General features: G+C 43.7%; 1 protein-coding gene across 1 annotated transcript in view; it reads right to left on the minus strand.

The window, feature by feature from the left end:
- The window catches only part of DPF3 (double PHD fingers 3), a 294,608-nt gene that overhangs the window by 102,296 nt on the left and 164,677 nt on the right, over positions 1 to 27,635 (minus strand). The window contains exons 4-5 of the mRNA XM_049897757.1: positions 15,582 to 15,709; positions 8,868 to 8,963 (exon numbers count right to left, since the gene is read on the minus strand). Of these exons, the coding sequence (XP_049753714.1) occupies positions 8,868 to 8,963; positions 15,582 to 15,709 (224 nt within the window). The remainder of the gene's footprint in view (positions 1 to 8,867; positions 8,964 to 15,581; positions 15,710 to 27,635) is intronic.

The raw sequence follows: 27,635 nt of genomic DNA on the forward strand, positions 1-27,635 counted from the left end.
GTTCTTGACTGCTGCTTGCTTCTGTGGGTGTTCATTGTGGATCCAAGTAAAATGAAATCCTTGACCATCTCAGTCCTTTCTCCGTTTATCATGATGTTGCTCATTGGTCCAGTTGTGAGAATTTTTGTTTTCTTTATGTTGAAATGTAATGCATACTGAAGGCTGTGGTCTTTGATCTTCATTAGTGTTTCAAGTCCTCTTCACTTTCAGCAAGCAAGTTTGTGTCATCTGCATAACACAGGTTGTTAATGAGTCTTCCTCCAATCCTGATGCCCCATTTTTCTTCATATAGTCCAGCTTCTTGGATTATTTGCTCAGCATACAGATTGAATAGGTATGGTGAAAGGGTATAACCCTGACCCACACCTTTCCTGACTTAAAACCACACAGTATTCCCCTTGCTCTGTTCAAACAACTGCCTCTTGGTCTATTTACAGATTCCTCATGAGCACAATTAAGTGTTTTGGAATTCCCATTCTCTGCAATGTTATCCATAATTTGTTATGATCCACACAGTTTAACGCCTTAGCACAGTCAATAAAACACGGGTAAACATCTTTCTGGTATTCTCTACTTTCAGCCAGTATCCATCCATCTGACATCAGCAATGATATTCCTGATTCCACGTCCTCTTCTAAATCTGGCTTCAATTTCTGGCAATTCCCTGTCAATATACTGCTGCTGTTGTATACTGCTGCAGCTGCTTTTAAATGATCTCAGCAAAATTTTCTTTGCCTGTGATATTAATATTATTCAACAATTTCCGCATTCAGTTGGATCACCTTTCTTGGGAATAGGCATAAATATGGATCTCCTCCAGTCGGTTGGCCAGGTAGCTGTCTTCCAAATTTCTTGGCATAGATGAGTTAGCATTTCCAGTGCTGCATCTGCGTGTTGAAATATCTCAATTGGTATTCCGTCAATTCCCAGAGCCTTGTTTCTTGCCAATGCCTCCAGGGCTGCTTGGATTCTTCCTTCAGTACCACAGGTTCCTGATCACATGTTACCTCCTGAAATGGTTAAACGTCGACCGATTCTTTTTGGTGTAGTGACTCTGAGTATTCCTTCCATCTTCTTTGGATGCTTCCTGTGTCGTTTAATATTTGCCCCATAGAATTCTTCAGTATTGCAACACAAGGCTTGAATTTTTTCTTCAGTTCTTTCAGCTTGAGAAATGCTGAGTGTGTTCTTCCCTTTTGGTTTTCTATCTCCAGCTCTTTGCACATGTCACCATAATACTTTACTTTGTCTTCTCAAGCCGCCCTTGGAAATCTTCTGTTCAGTTCTTTTACTTCATCGTTTCTTCCTTTGCTTTAGCTACTCGACGTTCAAAAGCAAGTTTCAGAGTCTCTTTTGACATCCATTTTAGGTTTTTCTTCCTCTCCTGTCTCTTTAATGACCTCTTGCTTTCTTCCTGTATGATGTCCTTGGTGTCATTCCACAACTCATCTGGTCTTTGGTCATTAGTGTTCAATGAGTCAAATCCATTCTTGAGATGGTCTCTAAATTCAGATGGGATATATTCAAGGTCGTACTTTGGCTCTCGTGGACTTGTTCTAATTTTCTTCAGTTTCAACTTGAACTTGCATATGAGTAATTGATGGTCTATCCGCAGTTGGCCCATAGCTGTGTTCTGATTGATGATACTGAGCTTTTCCATCGTCTCTTTCCACAGATGTAATCGATTTGATTCCTGTGTATTCCCTCTGGGGAGGTCCGTATGTATAGTCGACATTTATGTTGGTGAAAAAAGGTATTTGCAATGAAGAAGTTGTTGGTCTTGTAAAATTCAATCATGCGATCTCCAGCATGGTTTCTATTATCAAGGCCATATTTTCCAACTGCTGATCCTTCACAAAAGCAAAAGCTTTGGAGGTTCTCAATAATTTTTAAAAGTATAAGGAGTTCATGGTACCAAAAAATTTGAGAACCACTGCTCTACGTCCTTGCTATTTAAAATGTGTGTCCTTAGACCAGCAGCACAAGAAAGCACCATCCTGGAGCTTGTTCACAAAGCAGAATCTCTGTCCCCGCCCTTCAGACCTGACCTGACTCATAGCAACCCTGTAGGCAGAGGCTTAACTGGGGGTGGGGTGCCTCAGATAGGGCATACGTCCCATGCTTCGAATGTGTGCCCAGTTCTACTCTGTCCTATAGGGCCTATGAGCTGAAATCAACATGACAGCAACAGGCTTGGTTTTTGTTTTGTTTCGTTTTTTTTTCTTTTTTTGGTATTGGCCATCACCGTTTCCATGGCCAGCTGTGAGAGATTAATCAGCAATTTAACACTAATTGCTCTAGGCACTATTTTCTACAGTTAGGTCCCTGCCTGTAGGGCAGAGCAGAACTGCCCCATAGGGTTTCCAAGATTATAATCTTTAAGGAAGCCGACTGCCACGTCTTTCTCCCACCAAGTGGCTGGTGGCTTTGAGATCCTTTCAGCTAGGAGCCCAGTGTTTAACCATTGAGCCATTAGGGCTCCACCCTCCAGACCAGCTCATCAGTATAAGCAGGTGATTCAAATGCATATTCAAGTTTGAAAAGCACCGGAATATACCAGTTCATCAATAAATATTGATTGGCTGATTGATTGACAACACTCACATGGATGACTCACAGACTTTTCATGAATTTTAAAGAGCTTTGATTTCTTGGGTTAAAGTTATCATAGACGCGATTATTAATTGTTGGGTTTGAATTTCCCTTACCCCAGGGGATACCCGTTGTTAAACCTCCAAAAGTCGTTCCCTTTACTTGCATCCTCCTAAAAATAATAACTAGCACTCAGAATTGTCTGTGTATTCAATAGATAAGTGCCAACTTTGGTGAAGGCTAAGACAGTACACAATACTGGGGAAGCCAGCATAACTTGATCAAAGCAAGATCATGGAAGCTCCACAGACACATCCAAACTCCCTGAGGGACCGAATTACTAGGCTGAGGGCTGTGGGGACCATGGTCTCTGGGAATTTCTAGTTCAACTGGCATAACATAGTTTATAAAGAACATGTTCTACATTCTACTTTAGAGAGTAGCATCTGGGGTCTTAAAAGCCTGTGAGTGGCCATCTAAGATACTCCACTAATCTCGCCCCTTCAGAAGAAAGGAAGAATGAAGAAAACTAAAGATATAAGGGAAAGATTAGCCCAAAAGGCTGATGGATCACATCTACCACAGCCTCCACCAGACCAAATCCAGCACAACTAGATGGTCCCCAGCTACCACCACTGACTGCTCTGACAGGGATCACAATAGAGGGTCCTGGATAGAGCTGGAGAAAAATGTAGAACAAAATTCTAACTCATAAAAAATGCAAGGTTTAGTGGCCTGACAGAGACTGGAGAAACCTCGAGAGTATGGCCCCCAAATACCCTTTTAGCTCAGTAATGGAGTCACTCCTGAGATTCGCCCTTCAGCCAAGGATTAGACAGGCCCATAAAACAAAACGAGACTAAAGGGGCACAGCAGCCCAGGATCAAGGACTAGAAGGCAGGAGGGGACAGGAAAGCTGGTAATAGGGAACCCAAGGTCAAGAAGGGAGAGTGTTGACATGTAATGTGGTTCTTAACCAATGTCATAAAACAATATGTGTGCTAACTGTTTAATGAGAAACTAGTTTGTTTTGTAAATCTTCATCTAAAGTACAATTAAAAAAAAAACAATTGTCTGTGTATTATTACTCCCATTTTACCGATGAGGAAACTGAAGCAGAGTACTTACACGGTCAGGCCAAGGTCACAGAGGTTACATAACTGAAAATTCAAATAAGGCAGAGCTTGTTCTTTTAATCGTTAACCTTAAGCCTGGGTTCCTCAAACTTAATGTGCACACAAATCACCTGAGGGGTCTTGTTAAAATGCAGGTCCTACTTCAGTCTGCCTGGGCTAAGCCTGAGGTCCTGCATTTTAAACAAGCTCCCAGGTGATGCTGATGCTGTGGTCCAGGGACCTCACTTTGAGGAGGATGGCCTTCGATTGCATCTCACCCCCAACAACAGAACTAGGCGTGATTGTTCTCCAGCAGCCAGCAGCGGGGCACGTACACCACTTCAGTAGGTCGATATAAGAAGCAGCTCACGGCAGCAGTGGTGGTTCAGTGGTAAAATTCTTGCCTTCCATGCAGGAGACTTGAGTTCGATTCCTGGAGAATGCGCCTCATGCACAGCCACCACCTGGGTGTCACTGGAGGTTTGTGCAGTGCTATGATGCTGAACAGGAAAAAACAGAGCTTCCAGACTAAGGCAGACTGAGAAGAAAGGTCTGGTAATCTACTTTCAAAAATCAAACCAGAAGAAAAAAAAAAAAAACCCATCGCTGTCCAGTCGATTCCAACTACAGGACAGACTAGAACTGCCCCATAGGCTTTCCAAGGAGCAGCTGGTGGATTCGAACTGCCGACCTTTTGGTTAGCAGCCAAGCTCTTAACCACTGTGTCACCAGGGCTTCTTCCAAAAATCAGCCAATGAAAACACTATGGATCATAAGGACCAAATCCACAAGCAATCCCGAGGATGGTACAGGATGGGGCAGCGTTTTCATCCACTACACATGGGGTCACCATGAACTGGAGGCCAACTTCATAGCAGCTAACAAGAGACAGCTCAGTTGAGGCTGAGTGAAGCAGCTTCACACACTTATTCCAGCGCAGGCAAGCTCACCCACTCCCCTCCAGGTTCTCCCTGTAGTTCCCACCATGAGGGACATAAGACCACAACGCCACTGCACATCTTAGAGCCATTCAGCTGCCCCTCGGCAGCATAAGGATGGCCTGGAGCTAGTCTAGGCTCATCCAGCCCCCTCCCTGTGTTCAGGCCTTCTCTCAACTCCTATAAAGCTGAAATATGACTTTTCTTTCTTTTTTCCTCGGTCCATCATTCATTCAACAAGCTGGTTATTGGCTACATGCTAGGTGCTCAGCCAGGTATTAACCTGGACCATTGAAGAGAGCATGACTCCATAGAAGGAGCGCAGACAATTGTGTTCAATTCCTGGCTTCTTCCTTCTTAGGTTAGGCGACCTCAAGCACGTTATTTAACCTCCCTGGGAGCAATTACACCAACTGATGGGAATAAAATAAGCAGTATTGGCCAATAGAAATAAAATGTAAGCCATAATGTCATTTTAAAATGTCCAGTAGCCACATTTTAAAAAAAAGAAGAAAGAAGAACCCAGTGGCAATTAATTTTAATACTATATTTTATTATAACCCAACAGATCCAAAATATTGCCATTTTGGTATATAATCAATATTAAAATAAAGTTATTAATGAGATATTTTGTATATTTTTTTCATACTAAGTCTTCAAAATCCGGTGTGTACTTTACATTGACAGCACATTTCAGTTTGGACTAGCTACATTTCAAGTGCTCAAAAGCCACACATAGCCAGTGGCTACCATAATGGAAAGTGCAGAAAAAGAGAATGTAGCGTAAAGTACCTGGGACAAGGTCATCACCCTCTATATGGTAGCTATTACTGTAAAAAGCCCCACCACACTGCTGAGTGTACAGTAAGTACTCCATAAATGACTGCTGCTGCCGCTACTGCTGATGTTCTTACAGAGAGATCTCCAATTAGTATTCAGGCTGCAAGCACAATCTTCTAGATTTAGGTTGGGAGTGGAGAAGATGTAAAGAGGACCATTTGCCACGATCTGCTCTAGTAAGTTTGCTTCGGGGTAAGGGAAGCAATAGCAGCAGGCTGGGAGGTGCGCAGTCTTAGAGCTTACAAAAGGTCCAGTAACTCCAAGTTCTAAAGTCTCCTTTAAGGATAGGATGGGATAGTCATTATTTTGTAACCCCCAAGGAAGTAATGGGTCTTGACCCACTGCCGTCAGGTCAAGTTCATCAATGCCTGCTAAAACCAATCAGGTGCAAAGTTGATGGGTCTCTCTACAAGGGAGGAATCAGGGCCACAACACCCATACCCACTGGTCAATGTTAACACCACTAAAAACAGCACAACTGGACAATATAGGCCTCCTAATGTGATACGATAAGAAATGTGCACCACCATCCGTCTAAGCAAGGTCCTTGCCCTCCCCCTAAAAAGTATTTACACACGTATCCTGAATCTAATTGAGCCTCTAATCTAACTACCAGTGTTCCACCACCAAGAGGATCCATTTCACCAAATCTAGAATATGGGAAATTCTACAAGACAAACAACCCAAGTTCTTCAGGAAATAAATGGCATGTAGGAAAAAAAAAAAAATGGGTATGGTAGGGTGTGGGGAGGAGGAGGTATGTTATGGAATAGGCGACTTAAGTTTCAAAACAACTGTAAGACAGCATTTTTGAGAAACTGTCTAGGACTTGCTTTCAAATACTCAAGCAGAACAAACATACAAGCCAACAAAAAAGTGGGAATAGGAAATCGATGAAATAAGGTAGTCAAAATATTGATAATTGATGAAGCTGGGTGACAGTTTATATACAGAGCTGCCATGAGAAATGCCCTGACCAGACAGAAATTCCAGCTCCTGCCAACAGGTTGGAGCATCTTTGCTCACAGCGTGAGTAGTGCTGGACCACTTGCATCAGTCTTCTGGGAAACATGTTTCTTAATATAGTTTTCCAAGTTCTACCCCAACCAAGCAAACCAAATCCACTGCCATCAGGTCAGAGTTGAACTGCCCCATAGGGTTTCTAAGACTGTAAATCTTTATGGAAGCAGACTGCCATATCTTTCTCTCGCAGAGCAGCTAGTGGGTTTGAACCACTGACCTTTTGGTTAGCAACTGTCTGCGTTAATCACTGTCCCACCAGGGCCCCTTAGTCCCACGCCAGATCTGCAAAATCAGAATTTCTGGGTCCTGAGACTCTGCATTTTACTAAATGCTCTCCTGATGGATTTGATGAGCAATAAGTGTCACAGGTCGAATTGTGTCTTCCAAAAAGATATGCTGAAGTCCTAGCCCCTGGTACATGTGAATGTGACCTTATTTGGAAATAGGGTCTTCGCAGATGTAATCAAGTTAAGGTAAGGTCTTAGGGTGGGCTCTAACCCAATAGGACTAGCGTCTTTATAAGAGGAGAAGGGACACAGAAACAGAGAAATAGGGAGACCATCACGTGAAGACGGAGGCAGAAATTGTAGCGATTGGTCCACAAACCAAGGAACTCCAAGGATTGCCAGCCGCCAGAAGCTAGGAGAGAAGCACGGAAGAGATTCTCCCTCAGGGTCCTCAGAGGGAACCCACCCTGCTGACACCTTGATTTTGAACTTCTAGCCTTCAGATCCTCACTTCTAAGGAGTATTCTGGCTGTACTTCCTCCGAGACAGATTAGCTCATTCTCCAGGCAGTTAGTGGTATATTCAATATTCTTTGCCAACACCATAATTCAAATGCATCAATTCTTCTTCTGTCTTCCTTTCTCATTGCCTAGCTTTCTCATGCATATGAGGCAATTGAAACAACTCTTTAGAAGGAAGGCTGGCAAGACTTGGAGATGTTCAGGGTGACCAATCCCTGGAGACAGACATCATACTTGGTAAAGTAGAGATTCAGCAGAAAAGAGGAAGATCCTCAGTGAGATGGACTGACACAGTGGCTACAACAACGGGCTCAAACAGCAAGGACTGAGGGTGGTGCAGGACTGAGCAACGTTTAGTTCTGTTATGCATAAGATCACTATGAGTCAGAGCCGATTCATCAGCACCTAACAGAAACAACAGCCTCCAGAACTGTGAGAGCATAAATTTCAGTTGTTTCAAGCACCTGGTTTGTGAGAATTTGTTACGCCAGCCACAGAACACTAACACACTGAAGTTGAGAACCACAGGAGTAGAAAGGCCGGTCGTAATTATCACTGGACCCAAAACTCTTATTCGTGGGAGAGGTAAGGGCCTTGCCTACAGCCTGAAAGAGACAGACCTTCAGGCAAAAGAGAATTAATTCTCTAACAGGACAGTAACGATTTTCCCCTGGAGGCATCTCTCCGCCTGGCTATTGTCAAATGCCCTTGCAGAGCCCCAAAGGTGACTACAGAAAGCCCCTCTGGGCTTGGACACAGGGACTCTGGAGAACCAACCTGAACACCTGAGAGCATCACACAGGCTGGCTCCCCACTCAGGGACCACTCTCTTATTTTCATTCCTTCCACCATCAATTTCCCCTCCACTACCTCCAGGGTTTCTGACCTTTTCCTTGCCACATTCTAGGGTCACAGCCTCAAAAAGCCAAGCCAGAAATGCTTGGAAACCTCCCCCATGCTTTCCCAGGATGCGCCTACTCTGCCCAGTTCGGCGTCCCCTAAAGCAGGCATCCTGCTACTGTCATTCTGGGGCAACCCAGGGAGAATGAGGCATGAAACTTTCAGCCTTCTTTTATGATCGAATAATGGGCACAAAGAGTCTCCGGGTGGTACAAACGGTTAATGTGCTCAGCTGCTAACCAAAGGGTTAGAGGTTAAATACCACCCAGAGGCACCTCAGAAGGAAGGCCTGGAGATCTACTTTTGAAAAATCAGCTATTGAAAACTCTATGGAGCACAGTTCTACTCTGACGCACACGGGATCACCATAAGTCATAATTGACTCCACGGCAGCCGGTTTAATTCATACTACAGAGACACTCTCCTCATCCTTCACCCTTACTCTGATCCCACCCCTCAGTCCTTCCCTGACCCACCCTCTGTCTGCTCAGTGAGGCACTCTGCTCCTTCTCTCTCTTGCCATCTCTAAACACTTCCAGGCTATGCCCTGGGACCAGAGCTTTCTGGAGTTTTCCTCTATGCGCATTCTTCAAGACAGACCACAGACAGGACCTCGATCTAGTTGCATAGGTACTTTGAACCTAGGAATCCATTGTTTGCCTGGTCTCAGCCTCCTTCATCTCTTCTCTCCCTCATAGGCCCCCAACTTACCCGTCCTCTGGTCCTATTCTTTCGCTTGGGAATATCCTCTTCTAAATCCTCTTCTTCGTTCCCCTCTTCTACATTTTCATCATTTTCCAAAACCCTCTGAAACAACAAGAAAATACATAGAAGGACTGAGAAATAAAGGGCAAAGGAGAAAATCATCAGAGAGTAATATTATGGGGTTTGTTTTGGGTGCCACCATGCTTGGAAAGCTGAGTCTCTGGAATGTCACCTGAGAGTTGGATCTCTCTTGGTGGTACCAACCCTGTCCCAAGCCCTTGGATCCCTTCCAGCAAAGTCCTCCCAGAACACTGATCTTTGTAAACTCTTTTTGCCCAAGAAAACAGGTTTTAACAACATACAAAACCATATAATTATGAGAATACTCTGGGAGAGGCACTTTTCTACATGGGGCCAAGATGTTCGGTCAAAATTTACTTTCTTTAATGTAACATTTCTGTTTGCTCCTGAAAGGCCATGTCAGAAATATGAAAATATGTTTCTTCTTTCCCTGCTATTCTGGAATCCTGTCCTATTTGATGAAAACAAGTAACTTCCTGTTCATTTGACCAGAATTTGACATTAATGTGTTGTTTATAATAATCCATTGTGATTTTTCTAAGAAAAATTGATTTTCATCACAGCGCATTACTTATAATGAAACTTAAAGATCATGAATTCAATTACCTCTCCCCAGCAGCCTTGTGAGTCACACCGCACCATAGAATCCAACTTCCATTTAACAGGTGAATAAACTAAGGCTGAACACAGCTTTACCTACTCAAGATCATAGAGAGAATCTATGGCCAAAGCCAGGTCAGGGTTTGTCAGCTCAGAATTTCCCTTCATTTCTCAGCTCTTGTGATAACCCCAAGGTGTGTTTACGTATACACTTTGTGTCAGGGCCTGAGCACTTTATTCCTTGGGCGGGGGCGGGGAGAAGAGAGGGGAGGAAGTAGGGAGTGTATCTCTGGATTTAAGGGCAGGATAAAAGATTGTGGGAGAGGACCCAGCATCCCACATGGACTGTGGGCATGGCACCTCACTGGCCTCCATGTCACAGGCTAACTCTGTGACCTTGGGTAAGTCATCATCTCTTCATACTTCAGTTTCCCCACTTTCAAGATAGGGATTCGTTTGTCCATTCAATCGGCAAACATTTATCTAGGGCTGACTACATGACAGGCACTGTGCTAGGCAAGTCGCAAAATGGCTACAGTCCTGGCCCCAAACGGACTTTACAGTCTAGTGAGGGAATGCAGATTTAGATAACATACACAGCCATATAATTATAGCTGGTTTAAAAACAGTGACAGGCAAGTTCAAAGTGCTATGAGAGTATGCTAGAAGGGAATTTTACCTAACCTGAGGGTCAGGTAAGGCTTCCCTGAGGAAGTGGCCTAAGGAAGTTGAAACCTGAAAGATGAATAAGAGTAGCCTTGTAAATGAGGAGAGAGGAGGGGGAAGGAGGAGAAGGGTTCCAGGCAGAGAAAATAGCATGAGCAAAACACTTGAGGCAGCAAGAGGAACATGGCTTACCCAGGGAGCAGAAAGAGGCCAGTGTGACCAGAACTCAGAGGCTCAGGGAGAGACTGACATAAGATGAGCGTAGAAAAGGAGGCAGGCACCAGATTCTACAGGATAGCACCCACCCTTGTGGTGATGGTGCAAAAATCACATGACTCATGAAGTGGCTTAGACAGTAACATGCGCTGCACTGACATCTGGTATCCCCTCACTGTTCCAATGGCCTTCTGGGCAGTGCCTTTGGCCTGCCCTCAAAGCAGAAAGCCCAGAAGTGAATTAGTCAGTGATCTTCTCTTACTCCCCTCTTGCCAGAGAGCTCTGCCCCAACCACAGGGGCCAGAATAATGCTAATTTCCAAATTCCTTCCAAAGAGCTCAAAACACGTCAAAGAAGTCTTCTCTGGTTTCTCTACTAGGTTTATTTGGGAAGACACAAGCTGACAGCACTCATGAGTCTCTGGGCCAACTTTAGCCATCTAACAGAGAAATATCACTGTCAGCTGGACACAATCTCCAGCCCAGAGCTAGGAAACTTTGGCCCAGGTCCCAGCACAAGGCTCCTAGCCTCTCTTGTCAAAACTTATTTTCTTGGCTTTCTGAACTGCAGGTGGGAACAGTGGAGAAAGCCAAGCAAGGCAATGACACGTCATATGCTCTGTGATATTCAGTGAAAAGATGGGACGTAAATATGAGTAATCCAAAGGTGGTACAAACAGTTAACATATACTTGGCTGCTAACCAAAAGGTTGGAGGTTCAAGTCTACTCAGAGGCAACTCGAAAGAAAGGTCTGTTGATCTATTTCCAAAAAATCAGCTATCGAAAACCCTATGGAGCACACTTCTACTCTGACACACACGGGGTCACCGTAAGTCAAAATTCACTTGACGGCAACTGGTATTTTTACTGGTTTAAATACGAAGCCTTGCTATTGCGAGTGTTGTTGCTGTTCGTATAACCATCTTATAAACTTTCTGGGTTTTGAAGTCATTTAATCATAGTAAGCACCTTGATTTTCAAGGTCATTGCTTCTAGCATCACAGTACGACTTTGACTGCACTCTCATTTTACCCTCAATATGGACTCTGGGTTGGAAGTTGAAAAACTGGTTAAGGAGGCTCAGCTAGGCTAGAAGTGACACTGAGTCTCAATGTCCAGGAGGAAGTTGACTTCTCCCAGAGGTCCTACCCCTCCCTCTTCCCATATGTTTCCCTGTGTCTCAGAACCAGTCTGTGCTTCAGGCCTCAGTCGTGACAGCAGCTTCCCCAATGTGTCTGCATTTCTAACAATGCAGAAGCTTCTCTGGGTAACTCAGGAGGAGCCAGGAGTTCCTAATGAACAAAGCTAATATTCGGGGTTCAGGAAAAAGACAGAAGGTCCTATATGTGCAGCGAAGGGCAGGGGTGGGTGGTCCAACTGCAAAAACAACTTGCATTCCCTTCCCAAGGACATTAGGGGGAAAGAGGTGACTTTTTAAAACAACTTTTCTCCCTGTTATTCTAAACACTTTTTATAGTGATAACAATGGTTTGTGGTTATGTTGGGGAGGGGGAGAGGGAATTCCTTTTTTTAAAACTGCATTATCTCTGGCTTGGAATACTGCAAAAACCTCATACTTATTTCCTTCCTTCTACTGTTGGCCCTGCATCCAGTCTCCTCTCCATGGAACAGCCAGAGGGATCTTTACGAAACATAATTGGCTGCGCTCATTCAAATCCTCCAGTGGCTTCTTTTTTAGCTTCTCATAAAAATCAAAAGTCTGTTCCATGGCCTGTGAGGCCTGCGTGTTCTGGCCGCTGCCCACCTCTCCAACTCCATCCTGGGTGCTTCTCCCCGGTACCGAGTTCTGGCCACACAGGCTTCTGTTGGTCAACAGGACAAGCCCCGAGTTGTCTCAAGGCCTTCAAGCACGCTGTTCCTCTGTCCAGAAAGCTCCTCCCTGGGATTCTCACTTTGCTGACTCTTCTCAATTCACAGGACTGAGATTAAACCCCTATCTCCCTCAGGACTCTACCTAAAACCTGTCCTTCCTCTTATACTGAATCTTCTAACCCTGTTTGTTCTTTTCATAGCATTTATCCTGATTTGTAATTATTCTATTTGTTTATTTGTTTCCTATTTCTCCATCTGCATCGAGATTGTATTCTTTCACCATACTTATTCAATCTGTATGCTGAGCAAATAATCCAAGAAGCTGAACTATATGAGGAAGAACACACACAAAACACAACCTTGTTTGCTGAAAGTGAAGAGGACTTAAAGCACTTACTGATGAAGATCAAAGTCCACAGCCTTCAGTATGGATACGCTTCAACATAAAGAAAACAAAAATCCTCACAACCACACCAATAAGCAACATCATGATAAATGGAGAAAAGATTGAAGTTGTCAAGGACTTCATTTTACTTGGATCCACAATCAATGCCCATGGAAGCAGCAATCAAGAAATCAAACAATGTATTGCATTGGGCAAATCTGTTGCAAAAGACCTCTTTAAAGTGTTGAAAAGCAAGGATGTCACTTTGAGGACTAAGGTGCACCTGACCCAAGCCATGATATTTTCAATTGCCTTGTATGCATGTGAAAGCTTGACAATGAATAAGGAAGACTGAAGAAGAATAGATGCCTTTGAATTACTGTGTTGGAGAAGAATATTGAATATACCATGGACTGCCAGAAAAACAAACAAATCTGTCTTGGAAGAAGTACAGCCAGAATGTTCCTTAGAAGCAAAGATGGCAAGACTTCGTCTCACATACTTTGGACATGTTATCAGAAGAGACCAGTTCCTGGAGAAGGACATCATGTTTGGTAAGGTAGAGGGTCAGGAAAAAAAAGAGAAAGACCCTAAACGAGATGGATTGACACAGTGGCTGCAACAATGAGCTCAAACATAGCAACAACTGTGGGGATGGCACAGGATGGGGCAGTGTTTTGTTCTGTTGTACATAGGGTCACTACGAGTAGCATTTATCCTGATTTGCAATTATTTTATTTATTTATTTACTTTTTCTCTGTCTGCATGTCACACTAAAAGTTCCATGAGTAGAGGGGACAGGTGTCTCTGTTTCCCCAGCACCTAGTACAGCGCCTACTCAGAGCAGGTGTTCAAAAAACTTTGGTTGAGGTTTTACAGAAGAATCCTTATCAAAAGAGGGAAAGCTGCAGAACAAAATTTCAATGTTTTGATGGAATCCAGGTCTTCTGGAGCCATCGAGGCTGGAAAAGTCCCCAAAACTATCGCCCTGAGGTAGTCTTAAACCTTAAACCAAAGGTATTCCCTGAAGTTTTCTTTGAGCCAAAAAAATATTGTTGTTGTTAGTTGCCATTGAGTCAATTTTCAACTCATAGTGACCCCATCTGACAAAGTAGAACTGCCCCATAAAGTTTTCCAGGCTGTTAGTAACCTTTACAGGAGAAGATCATCAGGTCTTTTCTCCTGCAAAGCTGCTGGGTAGGTGTGAACCACCAACCTTTTGGTTAACCATTGCACAGCCAGGGCTCCTTGAACAAAAATATGGTATTTCTTCATTAGTAAAGTACATCTGCTTTGAGCATTTTTACTCTTTTAAAGAATTATAGATATGAGATCAACGTGACAACAGCAAATTGAAAGGTTGGATGGGAAGCTTAGGGGACAACGAGTTTAAGATAGCGGTGGTAGAATAATTTGGAAAAGGTTAGCAAGAATTGTAGCATAACTTGAAGAATATAACTAGTATCGCTGAATTGTACCATAGAAATTGTTGAAATGGTGTGTATTTGGCTATGTATACTTTCACCAAAATGAAAAAGATAACCTTTGGTTGAAGAAATGAATGAATAAACAAATATAGTTTATTTACTACATATATACTTTATTTTAATAAGTAGAGCCAATAAAAACATATAAACTCTTTTGTTTATGGTTCTAGTTTGACCTTCTGGCATAGTAGACAGTAGCCCCAGGCTCTGAACATAGTAGTTTGTATGTTTAAGCAGTCAGCCCCACAGAGGTTTTTGGAGACGGAAAGAAGAGAGAAGAAGCAGATTTAGAGTGTGGAGGCAAGGAATCTCCTAATAGAGCTGTAAGGGCTGTAACACTGAAGACAGCGACAGGCTCAAAAGGGGCCCAGCAGCAGAGCCATTTGCCACAGATGGCAATGCCAAGAAAAACCTGTCTTCAGGGGACAGAGAGAAGGCCTGTCCTCAGAGGGCTGAGAGGAGGCCTACAAGGTCAAGAGAGCTGAGAGAGCTGTCCTGCACTGAAGAAGGGAAACTTTGCCTGTATGTTTCCTGCTCCGGAGTTGTACTATTACTTCCTTAATAAACCACTTAACTGTAAGTATAGACTGTGAGTCTTGTGTGGTCATTGCAAAAGATTGTCAAACCCAGAAGAGAAGTAGAGAGTGCCATGGGAGGGTCGGCTGGTGTCAGAATTGGTTAAAAGGTTGGAGAGTGAAGGTATGTCTGATCTCCACCTCACAGGGATCAGCCTTGGGCCCATCTTGATTTACATTATCCTCCCTGGATTTTTTTTTTTACCCTGGATTTAGGCAGATTCTGATACTCCTGCTCCCTCTATTTTACAGTAGTAGTAACATTATATGTGGTGTTACTTAATATTAGACACTGCTCTGTGTTAGACAATGGTGATTCAAGACAGACAACACATAAGAACGGTAGGAGCACGTAAGTATAGTCCTGTACAGTAAGAGCTCCGATAGTGCTGTGAACAGACAGTGTCACGCACAGGGACAGGAACAATCAACCCTGCCTGGAGGGTAACTCCTAAGCTAGCCTTGAAGGATGAGTGGTTGGTATTGTGAAAAGACTAAAGTCTGGGGAGCTAGAGCTGAGGGTGGGGTGTAAGGGGAGGTGGGGACTGGCTGTGGCAGACAACCTCAAGGCTCTGAGCCTGGACAATGGACCAGTCTATTTGTGCACCATTGTCTCCCCAGAACTCAGCATGGTGCTGGCACACAGCAGGTTCAATACACAACTTTGGAACGGATAAATAGGGAAATTAAGGGACAGGAACTGACTTGAGAGGAAACATGAGTTCTTCTGAGGACATGTTAAATTGAAATGAATTTGCAAGCTCCCAGGCAGCAAGTACCACCAGGCAGTTTGAGAGGAGGGTCCAGAGCCTGTGCTAGTGTTCTGGAAACACAGGGGAGCAATGCTCTGGGGTGTCTCCCAGTGAGCCAAAAATACCTGTATTCCCTGGATGCTTTCCTCCTCTCTGGTATCCACCTTCTTCTCTACCCCCTCACCACGGAGCAAGGCTTCCAGGGTGGTGCTTTCCGAGGTGAACCCATCCTTCTTCAGGGGCAGCTCCACTTCTGAAAACAAGGACAGAAAGCTGGGGTCAGGCTCATAGAAGTGGGAGGGGCAGGAAGGGTGGTCCTTGAGGGCATACAGGGACCAGCGCTCCAGGGTAGGAATCAGGTGGCCTGTTTTTCTCCTCCTGGTGCAACAGGAACACTGGAATTGGATCCAGCTTTTCTGTCTCCAATTCATAAGCCCAGAGACAGATTCCATCCCTGCCTGCAGTCTCACAGAAATGGAGGCAGAGCAGAAGAGGGGCCAGCAACCATGGGATCAGACAGCCTGGTCTGGGTCCTGGTCTGCCACCCTCTGGGCCATGTGACATTGGACAAGGCACTGTAGGAGCCCAGAGCCCATTTCTGCATCTATACATTGTGAGGATAACAATGCCAGACCCAGTGTGTTCACTTACATTAAAGTGCTTTGAAAACTTTGGAAGCATTATACCAATGCTATCCTCAATTGTTATTATTCTCTCCCTCTCCCCAGCTCTGTCAGGACTTCATTACCTCCCCTTAGCTATGCTGACTTCACAGCCAGGTTTGCTCCATGAAAAGCTATTTCTGCCCCAGAGAGGCTGTTCTAATCGATTCACAGGAGAAGCTGAGGCTTCTAAAGCCAAGGATAGAGAGGGAGCAAGCACAAATGCCTAGCAGGCCCCAGATCAGCAGAGTGGGAGCTGCAGTCTCGCACACGCCAGGGGATTCTTTCTGAAAACATCAGGAGATTCATCAGCCACCTGGGGCTTGAGGTCACAGCCAGCTGAGCAATGGCAGCAGTCAGCTCTGTCCGTGACAGAGACCAAAGAAGCTAAACCCTTTCCTCAAAAAAGGGTCCCCATAATCTTCTAATACAAAGGGGATTGGTTTTTGTTTGGTTTTTTTAAATTTTTTTAATTAAAAACAGAAATCTCGGACTATTCACAACAGTCAAAAGTTGGAAACACACAAGTGTCCATCAGTGTTGTTGTTAGGTGCCATCAAGTCAGTTCTGACTCTTAGCAACCCTATGTACAACAGAACAAAACACTGCCTGGTTCTGCTCCATCCTCACAATTGCCATTATGTTTGAGCCTATTGTTACTGCCACTGTGTCAATCCATCTGATTGAGGGTCTTCCTCTTTTTTGCTAACCACCTACTTTATCAAGCATGATGTCTTTCTCCAGGGGCTGGTCCCTCCTGATAACGTGTCCAGGGTACATGAGACAAAGTCTCGCCATCCTCACTTTCAAGGAACACTCCGGCTATACTTCCTCCATGACAGACTGGTTCGTTCTTCTGGCAGTCCATTCAACATTCTTCCCCAATACTCTAATTCAAAGGCATCGATTTTTCTTCAGCCTTCCGTATTCATTATCCAGCTTTTGCATGCATATGAGTGGTTCATCAATAGATGAATGGATAAACAAAATGTGGTACATATACACAATGGAATATTATTCAGCCGTAAAGAAACGGAATACACAGGGGTCAAATCAACTACATCTATGGAAACAGACAATGGAGAAGCTCACTATCATTTGTCAGAATAAGGCCAGAGGCTGACTGCAAAACAGATCACCAATTGTTCATAACCAAGTTCAAGTTGAAGCTAAAGAAAATTAAAACAAGTCCAAGAAAGCCAAAATATGACCTTGAAGTATATCCCACCTGAATTTAGAGACCATTTCAAGTATAGATTTGATGCATTGAACAACAAAGACCAAAGATCAGACGAGTTATAAAGCAAAAGGTCATTAAAAAGACAGGAAAGAAAGAAAAGACCAAAAGGGATGTCATAAGAGACTCTGAAACTTGCTCTTGAACGTTGAGAAGCTAAAGTGAATGGAAGAAATAATGAAGTAGATGAGCTGAAGAGAAGATTTCCAAGGGCAGCTCAGGAAAGCAAAGGAAAGTATTATAATAAAATGTGCAAAAACCTGGAGTTAGAAAACCAAAAGGGAAGAACACGCTCAGCGTTTCACAAGCTGAAAGAACTGAAGAAAAAATTCAAGGCTCGAGTTGCAGTTTTGAAGGATTCTATGGACAAAATGTTGACGGATGCAGGAAGCTTCAAATGAAGACAGAAGGAATATATAGAGTCACTGTACCGAAAAGAACTGGTTGACGTTCAAGCATTTGAGGAGGCAGCATATGATCAAGAGCCAATGATATTGAAGGAAGCAGTCTAAGCTGTACTGAAACCATTGGTGAAATGCAAGGCTCCAGGAATTGACAGAATACCAGTTGAGGTGTTTCAACAAACTGATGTGACTCTGGAAGCGCTCACTCACCTATGCCAAGAAATTTGGAAGATAGCTACCTGGCCAGGCAACTGGAAGAGATCCATATTTGTGCCCATTCCAAAGAAAGGTGATCTAATGGATTACAGAAATGATCAAACAATACCACACACAAGTAAAATTTTGCTGAAGACCATTCAAAAACCGTTGCCATAGTACATTGACAGGGAACTACCAGGAATTCAAGCCAGGTTCAAAAGAGGACATGGAATGAGGAATATCATGGCTGATGTCAGGTCAATCTTGGCTGAAAACAGAGAATATCAGAAGGATGCTTTTTGTTGTTATGTACCGTCAAGTCAGTTCCAACTCATAGCAACCCCTATGGGACAGAGTAGAACTGCCCCATAGGGTTTCTAAGGAGCAGATGATGGATTCGAAACACTGACCTTTTGGTTAACAGCCCAGCTCTTAACCATTGTACCACCAGGGCTCCAGAAAGAAAGTTGTTTACCTGTATTTTATTGACTGTGCAAAGGCATTTGACTGTGTGGATCACAACAAATTGTGAATAACATTGCAAAGAATGGGAATTCCAGAACACTTAATTGTGCTCATGCAGTACCTGTACATAGACCAAGAGGCAGTCGTTCGAACAGAACAAAGGAATGCTGTGTGGTTTAAAATCAGGAAAGGCCTGTTTCCGAGTTGTATCATTTCACCATACTTATTCAATCTGTACACTGAGCAAAATAATCTGAGAAACTGGACTATATGGTGAAGAACGGGGCATTAGGGCTGGAGGACTACTCATTGACAATCTGTGACATGCATAAGACACAAACTTCCTTGCTGAAAGCAAAGAGGACTTGCGTGCTTATTGATGAAGATCAAAGACCACAGTCTTCAGAATGGACTGCACCTCAACATAAAGAAAATTAAAATCCTCACAGCTGGACAAGTAAGGAACATCATGATAAACAAAGAAAAGATAGAAATTGTCAAGGATTTCCATTTTCTTGGATCCACAATCAATGCCCACGGAAGTTGCAGTCAAGAAATCAAACAATGTATTGCAGTGGGCAAATCTGCTTCAAAAGAACTTTTTACAGTGTTAAAAAACAAAGATATCACCTTGAGGACTAAGGTGCACCTGACTCAAACTATGGTATTTTCAACCACCACATATGCATTTGGAAGTGGGACAATGAATAAGGAAGATAGAAGAAGAATTGATGCATTTGAATTATGATGTTGGTGAAGAATATTGAGTATACCATGGACTGCCAAAAGAAAAAAATTGTCTCGGAAGAAGTACAGCCAGAATGCTCCTTAGAAGCAAGGATGGGGAGACCTTGTCTCACATACTATGGACATGTTGCCAGGAGGGACCAGTCTCTGGAAAAGGACATCATGCTCGGTAAGGTAGAGGGTCAGTAACAAAGAGAAGACACTCAACAAGATGGATTGACACAGTGGCTGCAACAATGGACTCAAACACGGTAATGATTGTGAGGATGGTGAAGGACCAAGCCGTGTTTTGTTCTGCCGTACGAAGGCTTGCTTTGAGTTGGAACCACTCTACAGCACCAGCAACAACAACAGCCATAAAGAGAAATGATACCTGCTGCGACATGGATGAACCTTAAAACATTATGTTGAGTGACGTAAGTCAAACATAAAAGGACAAACATTGTATTATCTCACTTAGATGAAATATCTAGAACAGGCCAATGCATAGAGACCGAAGTTTATTGGTGGTTGCCTGGATTGGGTAGGAGGGAACAATGAGGGGGCATTGCTCAAGAGGTACAGAGTTTTTTTTAAGGGTGATGAAAAACTGGGGAACAGATAGTGGTAATTGTTGTACAACATGTTGAATGAAGTTACTGTCACTTGACTTGTACGTGTAAAATGGTAGAGATGTTTTGTTACATGTATTTTACCATAATAAAATTAAGAGAAAAAAAAAAAAAAAACAGCTCACTTATTGTTGTTATTGTTGTTGTGTGCCATCCAGTCGATTTTGATTCATAATGACCCTACAGGATAGACTAGAACTGCCCCATAAGGTTTTCTAAGCTGTGAACTTTACAGGAGGTGATTATTTTTTTATTTACTATAAAATATCCCTCCGACTTCTCTGAACCTGTACCTCGCGCCTCTCTTTTTTCTCTTCCCACTGGCAATTAAATGTATGGTCCCTACTACTCCACACAAAAAAAAAAAAAAACCCTACCGCTGTAACCAGTAAAATAGGTGTAAGAACAGGAAGTAGTGGTGTCCTGAAAAGGAGCCCTTGTAGTGCAGTGGTTAAAGCACTCGGCTGCTATCCAATAGGTTGGTGGTTTAAATCCAGCTGCCACTTCTTGGGAGAAAGATGACTGCTTCCATGAAGATCACAGCCTTGGAAACCCTATGGGATAGTTTTCCTCTGTTCTGTAGAGTCGCTATGAGTCGGAATCAACTGGACAGCCGTGGGTTTTTGTTTTTTGTTTTTTCTTTGAGTGGGGGTGAGCTGGTGCCCTGAAAAAACAGGGGAAAACAAGTAGCCCACTTGTATAGGGGAATTGAAGAGTTTAGTGTCAGTACTATCTTTGGAGGCACGAGCAGGATTAGGGGAGACAACACAGAATGGTGAAGCACCCCAGGGCAGTAATGATGGGGAACCATTACCACTCCTATTCCTGAAAGGACAAGAGGGAGGATGTTTCCAAGAACCTGCTGAGAGAACTTAAGACAGGGCTATGGCCAACTTGTGGCCCAGTAGCGAGGGAACCAAGGGAACTCATAGCCCCACCTCTCTCTGCTCCCATCCTCTGTTGTCCTGCTGGTACCCTTCGCTGGTCAACCTCAACCGGAAGCCAGGGTATAAGGGAGCCTCACTAATACAGCCCACTGAGGTCAGCTTCCTGGGACATGGAGTACCATAAAGAAGGATAGAGAGTGAGTCTGGAGGAGCAAATGGAAAAAAATCAGCACTGTGCCTATTGGCTCCACTGGGCTTTATTCAGGCTCAAATGGAACTGCACCTACACCTTCAGTTTCCTCCACCAAAAACAGATCCAGGCTGGCCGGTCCATGAGAAAGGGGCACCTAGGCATCACATTAAAACCAAACACACGCACATGCACAGGTGACCTGTCTCCAGGAAAAGAAGGTAGGCAGGAGAAACAGTATCTAAATTCCCTTGAGAGACAGGGCCTTTGGGATTCTACTGACCAAAAAAGGAAACTTGAGAGCAGAGGATCCACCTCCATTAAGAAGCATTACCAGCTCCAAAACACATCTATCTATTCAACAAGCATTTATTGAGCACCTGCTACATGGTTGCCATTCTGCTGGGACTAGGTCCATACAAAGTGAACCAAATAAAGATGGGCCCTGCCTTTAGACAGTTTACAGTCTAAAGAGACACACATTAAACACTAAATACAAAATATATATATATATATATATATATATATATATATAATTACGAATTGTCAGAAGTACTCTGGAGGAAAACAAAAGGGTGAAAAGTGAAAGAATAATAGGGTGGGGGTCTACTTTAGCTTCCGGGGTCAGGAGAGGCCTAGGTGATGAAGTTATATTTAAGCTGAGTGTCAGAAAAAGAGTCAACTATCTGCTTTAATGAGTTCTGAACGTGCAGCACTGCACCCCGCTCTGATGACATATCCCTCTTTCTCACAAGTCTAATGTCTAATCTAAAACAATTAGCCCATGCTGCCTCCTGTCCTGTTCTCAGTCAGAAGAGAACAGCTGGTCACCATCCCTCATACTTAAAATAATCAGACGTTTAGTTGAAGTTTGTGCTTTCGTATCTCTTTTCAACACGAAATAAATCCTATTTCCAGAATCACACAGCATTTTAGGGCTGAAAAGGCCGTTACAGATGATCTAATTTAATAATCTCATTTTATGAATGAGTCACTCGAGGCACAGAGAAGTTATGTAACTTCACCAAAAGCCACACAGCTAGTTAATAACAGAGCAGGACTAAAGTGCAGCCAAATGATCTTTTCAAACACTGTTATGATCATAACGATAGGCCCAACTCGTTATATTCGTATTAGTGGTTGGCAGGCCTGTGCTGAGCCCCAATTGTGCATTGATAGAGTTGTGTGTATGCTGAGCGCTGAGCTCACAGTAAGCACTCAGAACGTGGCAGCTCTTTTACTACTGTATCTCACTTAATCCCCACAACCACCCAAGAGGTGAGCACAGTAAATATTCCATTTTACAGATGAGGACTCGGCAGCTTAGGGAGGTTTAGATTTGCATAGTATTACAGAGCTGGAAAGTGGCAAAGGAAGGCCTTGAACCCAATCTGCTTCCCCAACCCATTCACCTAATTTCTAGGCTGTACCAACTCCACCCTGCCTCTCTTTGAGTTCTTTAAAAGTCTTCTTTCCAAACCTTCATGAGTTTTCATTGCATTCCTAGACTCTCTTCACAGTCTTTATATTTCATATTTATATAAAGGCAGGTTTTGGCTGAGGCTACGTGCAGGTGTGTGTTGTGGTTCTAGGTTCTGCCCTATATGAACACCCCCATGTGACATTCACCTTTTGACATGCATTGAATTGTTGTTGTTGTTGTTGTTGTTAACTGCGATCGAGTTGGTTTCAACTCAAAGTGACCTTACGTACAACAGAACGAAACACTGCCTAGTCCTGCACCATCCTCATAATCCTTGTTATGCTTAAACCCATTGTTGCAGCCACTGTGTCAATCCATCTCCTTGAAGCTCTTTTCTCTTTTTTGCTGACGCTCTACTTTACCAAGCATGAAGTCCTTCTCCAGGGACTGATCTCTCCTCATAACATGTCCAAAATATGTGAGACATAGTCTTGCCATCCTTGCTTCTAAGCAACATTCTGGTTGTACTTCTTCCAAGTCAGATTTGTTCATTCTTTTGGCAGTCCATGATACATTCAATATTCTTCACCAGCACAACAATTCAAGGCATCAATTCTTCTTCTGTCTTCCTTATTTATTGTCCAGCTTTCTTATGCAATTGGATTGAATTTTGTCCCCTTAAAATGTGTGTCAATTTTGCTAGGCCATGATTCCCAGTATTGTGTGATTGTCCACCATTTTGTGATCTGGTTGATTTTCATATGTATTACAAATCCTACCCCTATGATGTTAATGAGGTAGAATTAGCAGTAGTTATGTTAATAAGGCAAGATTCAATCTACAAGGTTAAGTTGTGTTTTAAGTCAATCTCTTTGAAATATAAAAGAGAGACACCAGCAGAGAGACACGGAGACCTCATACCACCAAGAAAGCAAAGCCAGTAGCAGAGCGTGTCCTTTGGACCCAAAGTTCCCACACTTAGAAACTCCTAGACTGGGAAAAGATTGATGATGAGGACCTTCCTCCAGAACCGACAGAGAGAGAAAGCCTTCCTCTAGAGCTGGCACCTTGAATTTGGACTTGTAGCCACCTAAACTGTGAGAGAATAAATTTCTCTTTGTTAAAGCCATCCACTTGTGGTATTTCTGTTATAGCAGCCTTAGCTAAGCTGAGATACCTTTCCACGACCATATCAACTCCATACAGACTTTTCCACTTACTATGAAACTCCTCCTCCAACTTCCTCTGCTCCCTCTTCATCCCCTGTTAAATCTTCCTCCCGTCTGCTGTCTCCTAATTCAGTCTATACCCTTGATCCTCTTTAACAAACTTTACCAGATGGGGCACAGTATGAGAATCAGGAGGAAAAATAGAACCAAAATGGAAAAGCGAAATGGGCTCGCTGAGAGGCAGAGAGTCAGAAGGGACCTGGCGTTGCATCAAGAGTCCCATCTCTTATATTTACAGAAAAGGAAATTGAAGCACAGAAAGATCCAGTGAAATCAGGGTCACCAAGAAATTCAGTTGCGTCATTCTTGCAATATATTATTGGCTCGTATAGGTTCTGCTTTCAGACAGCCCTGGAATCAAAGTCTAGCTTCGCCATGTATCAGTTGGAGGACTATGGGCTAGTTACTTATCCTCCCTCAACCTCCGTTTTCTTATATGTGAAATGGGAATGGTCGTAATATTTAGTTCATACTGTTGGTGGGAGAATTAAACGAGGTAGCACACTTGATGAAGGAGCTCTACAGGATCCACAAAAAACTAACGAATGTGAGAAACAGGGTGGGAATGAGGCTTATTGGTTTTGTTGTTTATTTCCACTTAAAACTTAGATTCAAAATTAAGTCATATGTGTCAAGAGATTGGGACATTGTAAGTACTCCATAAATGCTCGATGTCATCATTATCAAAGTTCAAATAATTCTGATTTTCATGTTCCAACAGCACTGTCCAGTAGAAACATAATGCAAGCCGTATGTAACTTTAAACTTTGTAGTAGCCACATTTAAAATAAGAAAAGAAACAGGTATGATTAATTTTAATAATATATTTTCTTCACTCAACATATCTAAAATATTATTTCAACACGTGAGCAATATAAACAGTTACTAATGCAAAATGTGATATTTTACATTCCCATTAAGACTCCGAAATCTGGTGTGTAGTTCACACGTACAGCACATCTCATTTCCGTCTAGCCACATCTCAAGGGCTCAGTAGCCACACGTGGCTCGTGGCTCCCATATTGGACAGTATGGATTTATGGCATTAAAAGTAACATTTAATATGATTTTGCTTCCCCAAAATGGAAGGGAGTTAAATATGGTTCTTAACGTTCCCAACTTAATACCATGCCAAGCACCATTCCAAGGGCAGCATTCTAGCTGACCACTGGCAAACCCTGGTTTCAAAGCACTATGAGCAAGGCTTTCAAGGTCAGAGTAAAAAGGTAACCCCAGTACCCCTACCAACAAACCAGCACAGGGTGCATTTTCTGGCTCCTAACTACAGAAGGTACCAGGTTGAAAGGGGGCGGGGGTAGTAACAAGTCCAAGCTCTTGCCCAGTGTTTACCCTAGACAGGCTCCCTGTTGAACCCTTAGAGGTTTCATTGATTCCATTTGTCTTCTAATCCTTCCCATCTGGATAGAGGATTTAGTAAGTCTTTTAGTATTTTTTTTTTTTTTTTTTTAGTATACTCATTTTGAAACTCACACAAATTTGGGGACCACATAACCTGACAGGAGCCATCAAACATTTAACATTTTTTTTTAAATGGTCCACAACATAGACATACTTCATCTTTAAATTAGCCTGATTTTATATACATGGATATAAACCCACGGATCGTTACTCTCTTCAGAGCAGCAGCAGCTGTCACCCAAGCCAGCCGCCTCCCTGGGCCTCCGTAAGCAGCGCTGCCTCCACTTCTAATTGGGAACAGAGATACTCCTTGGGTGACTTCCAACACGATCCATCACACCAGAGACAGCTTCTGTGCAAACCGAAGCAAATCGGTTTCCAAATAAGAAAAAACCTCTTAGACAAACAAGGATGGAAGCATATAAAGTCTTAAAAAAAAACAAATAAAAGCAAAGCAAAAACATTGTCAGTGGAGAGCAGTGGCTTCTCTCCAAGACAAGGCATCGTCCCCTCGGGTAGAGAGCAAAACCACAGCCTTTGACACAGGTGCCCCACGCCTGCCACCCAATGCACGGAAAGGAAAGCTTCCACAGGCTTGCTGGAACCACGAAGCTCATTAACAGGATGTAGCGAGATGAGTTGGAAAGTGCAGCATGGGAGCACGGTGAGTAATTAAATCCTAGGTTATTTAAAAATGCAAACGCCTTGGATGGCACAGGCTCTGACTCCTTCCCCTTCATTTTTGGTACAGGGTGGATGATTGGGAACCTACAAGTCACATCCGGATTATAATAAAATATGCCATATTAAAAAAAAAAATACAGATTAAGACAGTCCTTCTTTGGGGAAATATACAAAGAGAGGAGCTGTCTGTTAGCTGTCGAGTTTGCAAGAGATACCATCTTTCAGAGGCTGTGCTCTGCCAACAGGCAGGCTGCCCCAAGGGAAATCGTGGTGAAACACCCCGACAAGGCGCATCCATCCATCCATCCATCACGAGCTCCCTGTGACGCAGGGGCCTGGAGATAGAGCGATGGTGCAAAAGGGAGGAGAGAGCCCAGAGACAATGGCAGAGAATCCTCCTGCTAGAGCAAGGCTGTCCAGATTTTTTTTTAATCTGCTTTTAGTTTTTCTTAAAAACCACAAGTGTCCAGTTTTTTCTTCTGGGTGTGTATTCTTTTGAGGAGTGACACTCTTCACATTTCCCTGGTTTTATGCGTCAGCTGGTGAGCCCTGGCAGCACTATGGTTAAGAGTTTGGCTGCTAACCAAAAGGTCGGCAGTTTGAATCCACCAGCCACTCCTTGAAAACCCTGTGGGACAGTTCTACTCTGTCCTATAGGGTTGCTCTGAGTCAGAAGCAATTCAATGGCCACGGGTTTGGTTTTGGTTTGGTTTATGCATTAACTTACACCAAGGAGCAAGAAACTTAAGAATCATTATTTCATTGATCCCCATGGGGAGGGAGAAAGGGAGTACTGGTATCTCACTGCACAGGGGAAGCAGTAGGGGTGGGAGTGGGGGCAAAGGCCGGATTTCCTGCAATGGACACCATTTTCTTGGCGGCATCTGACTCCCTGGTTTTGTGACTCGTAAAGCTCTAAATAGACGAGTTTGCCTTGATGACCCATCTCCCAGGCTGCACCCAGCAGGCCCTTATTCCCACTTCTTTTAGAATCCCAGGACAGCGACACAGCTAGAGGACTGATCCTTCTTCCGTATTGCCTCTGGTTCCCTCTCTCTGCTGTTCCCACCTCTCACCCCTAAGGAGGCAGAGAAGGATGGTTCCAGCATCCGGAGATCCAGACCACAAATAAGCATTCTCCCACCCCTCCCCCCTCCCATCCTCTGGGATGAACCCTCCAAACTAAGCCTCCAAAAAGCATTCACGCCATCAAAAAAAGCCTACCACTGGGCCAGCCAGCAAGCCAAGTAGATACCACTTGGGTGGGTGGTGAGCAGGATGGATGATAGGAGCTGATTGAATAGGTGAAATTGTGCAAGGGAATACAGAGAACTGGAAAGTGCAAAGTGCAAGAGGCAGCTCTGGGATGAATCTAGCTCTACTCCCTCCTAGTTGTGTAACACCCCCCCCACCCCCGCACCCCCCGCCCAGCATACACTTGGCCTTGATTTCCTCATCTATAATATCAGGCAAGCAAAACCCACTTCCCAGGGTTGGAAGGGGAATAAATGAGATGACGGATATAAATTGTCTGGCACAAGGGGCTGCTCCATGAGTATGAGCGCCTTTCTTCACACCCCCAAAAGCCTCCCTCACCCTACACATTTTGGCAAAGGCCTCTGGGCTTCTGACACTCTCAGACCACCAGAAGTGGTGGAGGCACAGCTTTCCCCCAGCCTGGGCACAGGCCCAGGGAGAATGGAAGCAAAGAGGCAGGGTCTGGAGCAGTCAAGAGGGTAGGAAAGGCTGCGGCTGAGACCTGGGCCTACTTCAGTCCCATGGTGGGCACTACTTCTGCAGGTTAGGAAGGAAATCAAGGCAGGGCCACAACAGAAGGCGCACTGCTTTGTGCATTCACTCAAGAAACCATTACTAAGCACCCACTACGTGGCATCCTCTGGGTGGTGCAAACGGCTCACACACTTGGCTGCTGATCAAAAGGTTGTAAATTCTAGTCCACCCAGAGAAGCCTCGGAAAAAAGGCCTGGCAATCTACTTCTGAAAAATCAGCCATCGAAGACGC

Source organism: Elephas maximus, chromosome 10 (genome assembly GCF_024166365.1).
Source record: "Elephas maximus indicus isolate mEleMax1 chromosome 10, mEleMax1 primary haplotype, whole genome shotgun sequence".
Classification (NCBI taxonomy): Eukaryota; Metazoa; Chordata; class Mammalia; order Proboscidea; family Elephantidae; genus Elephas; species Elephas maximus.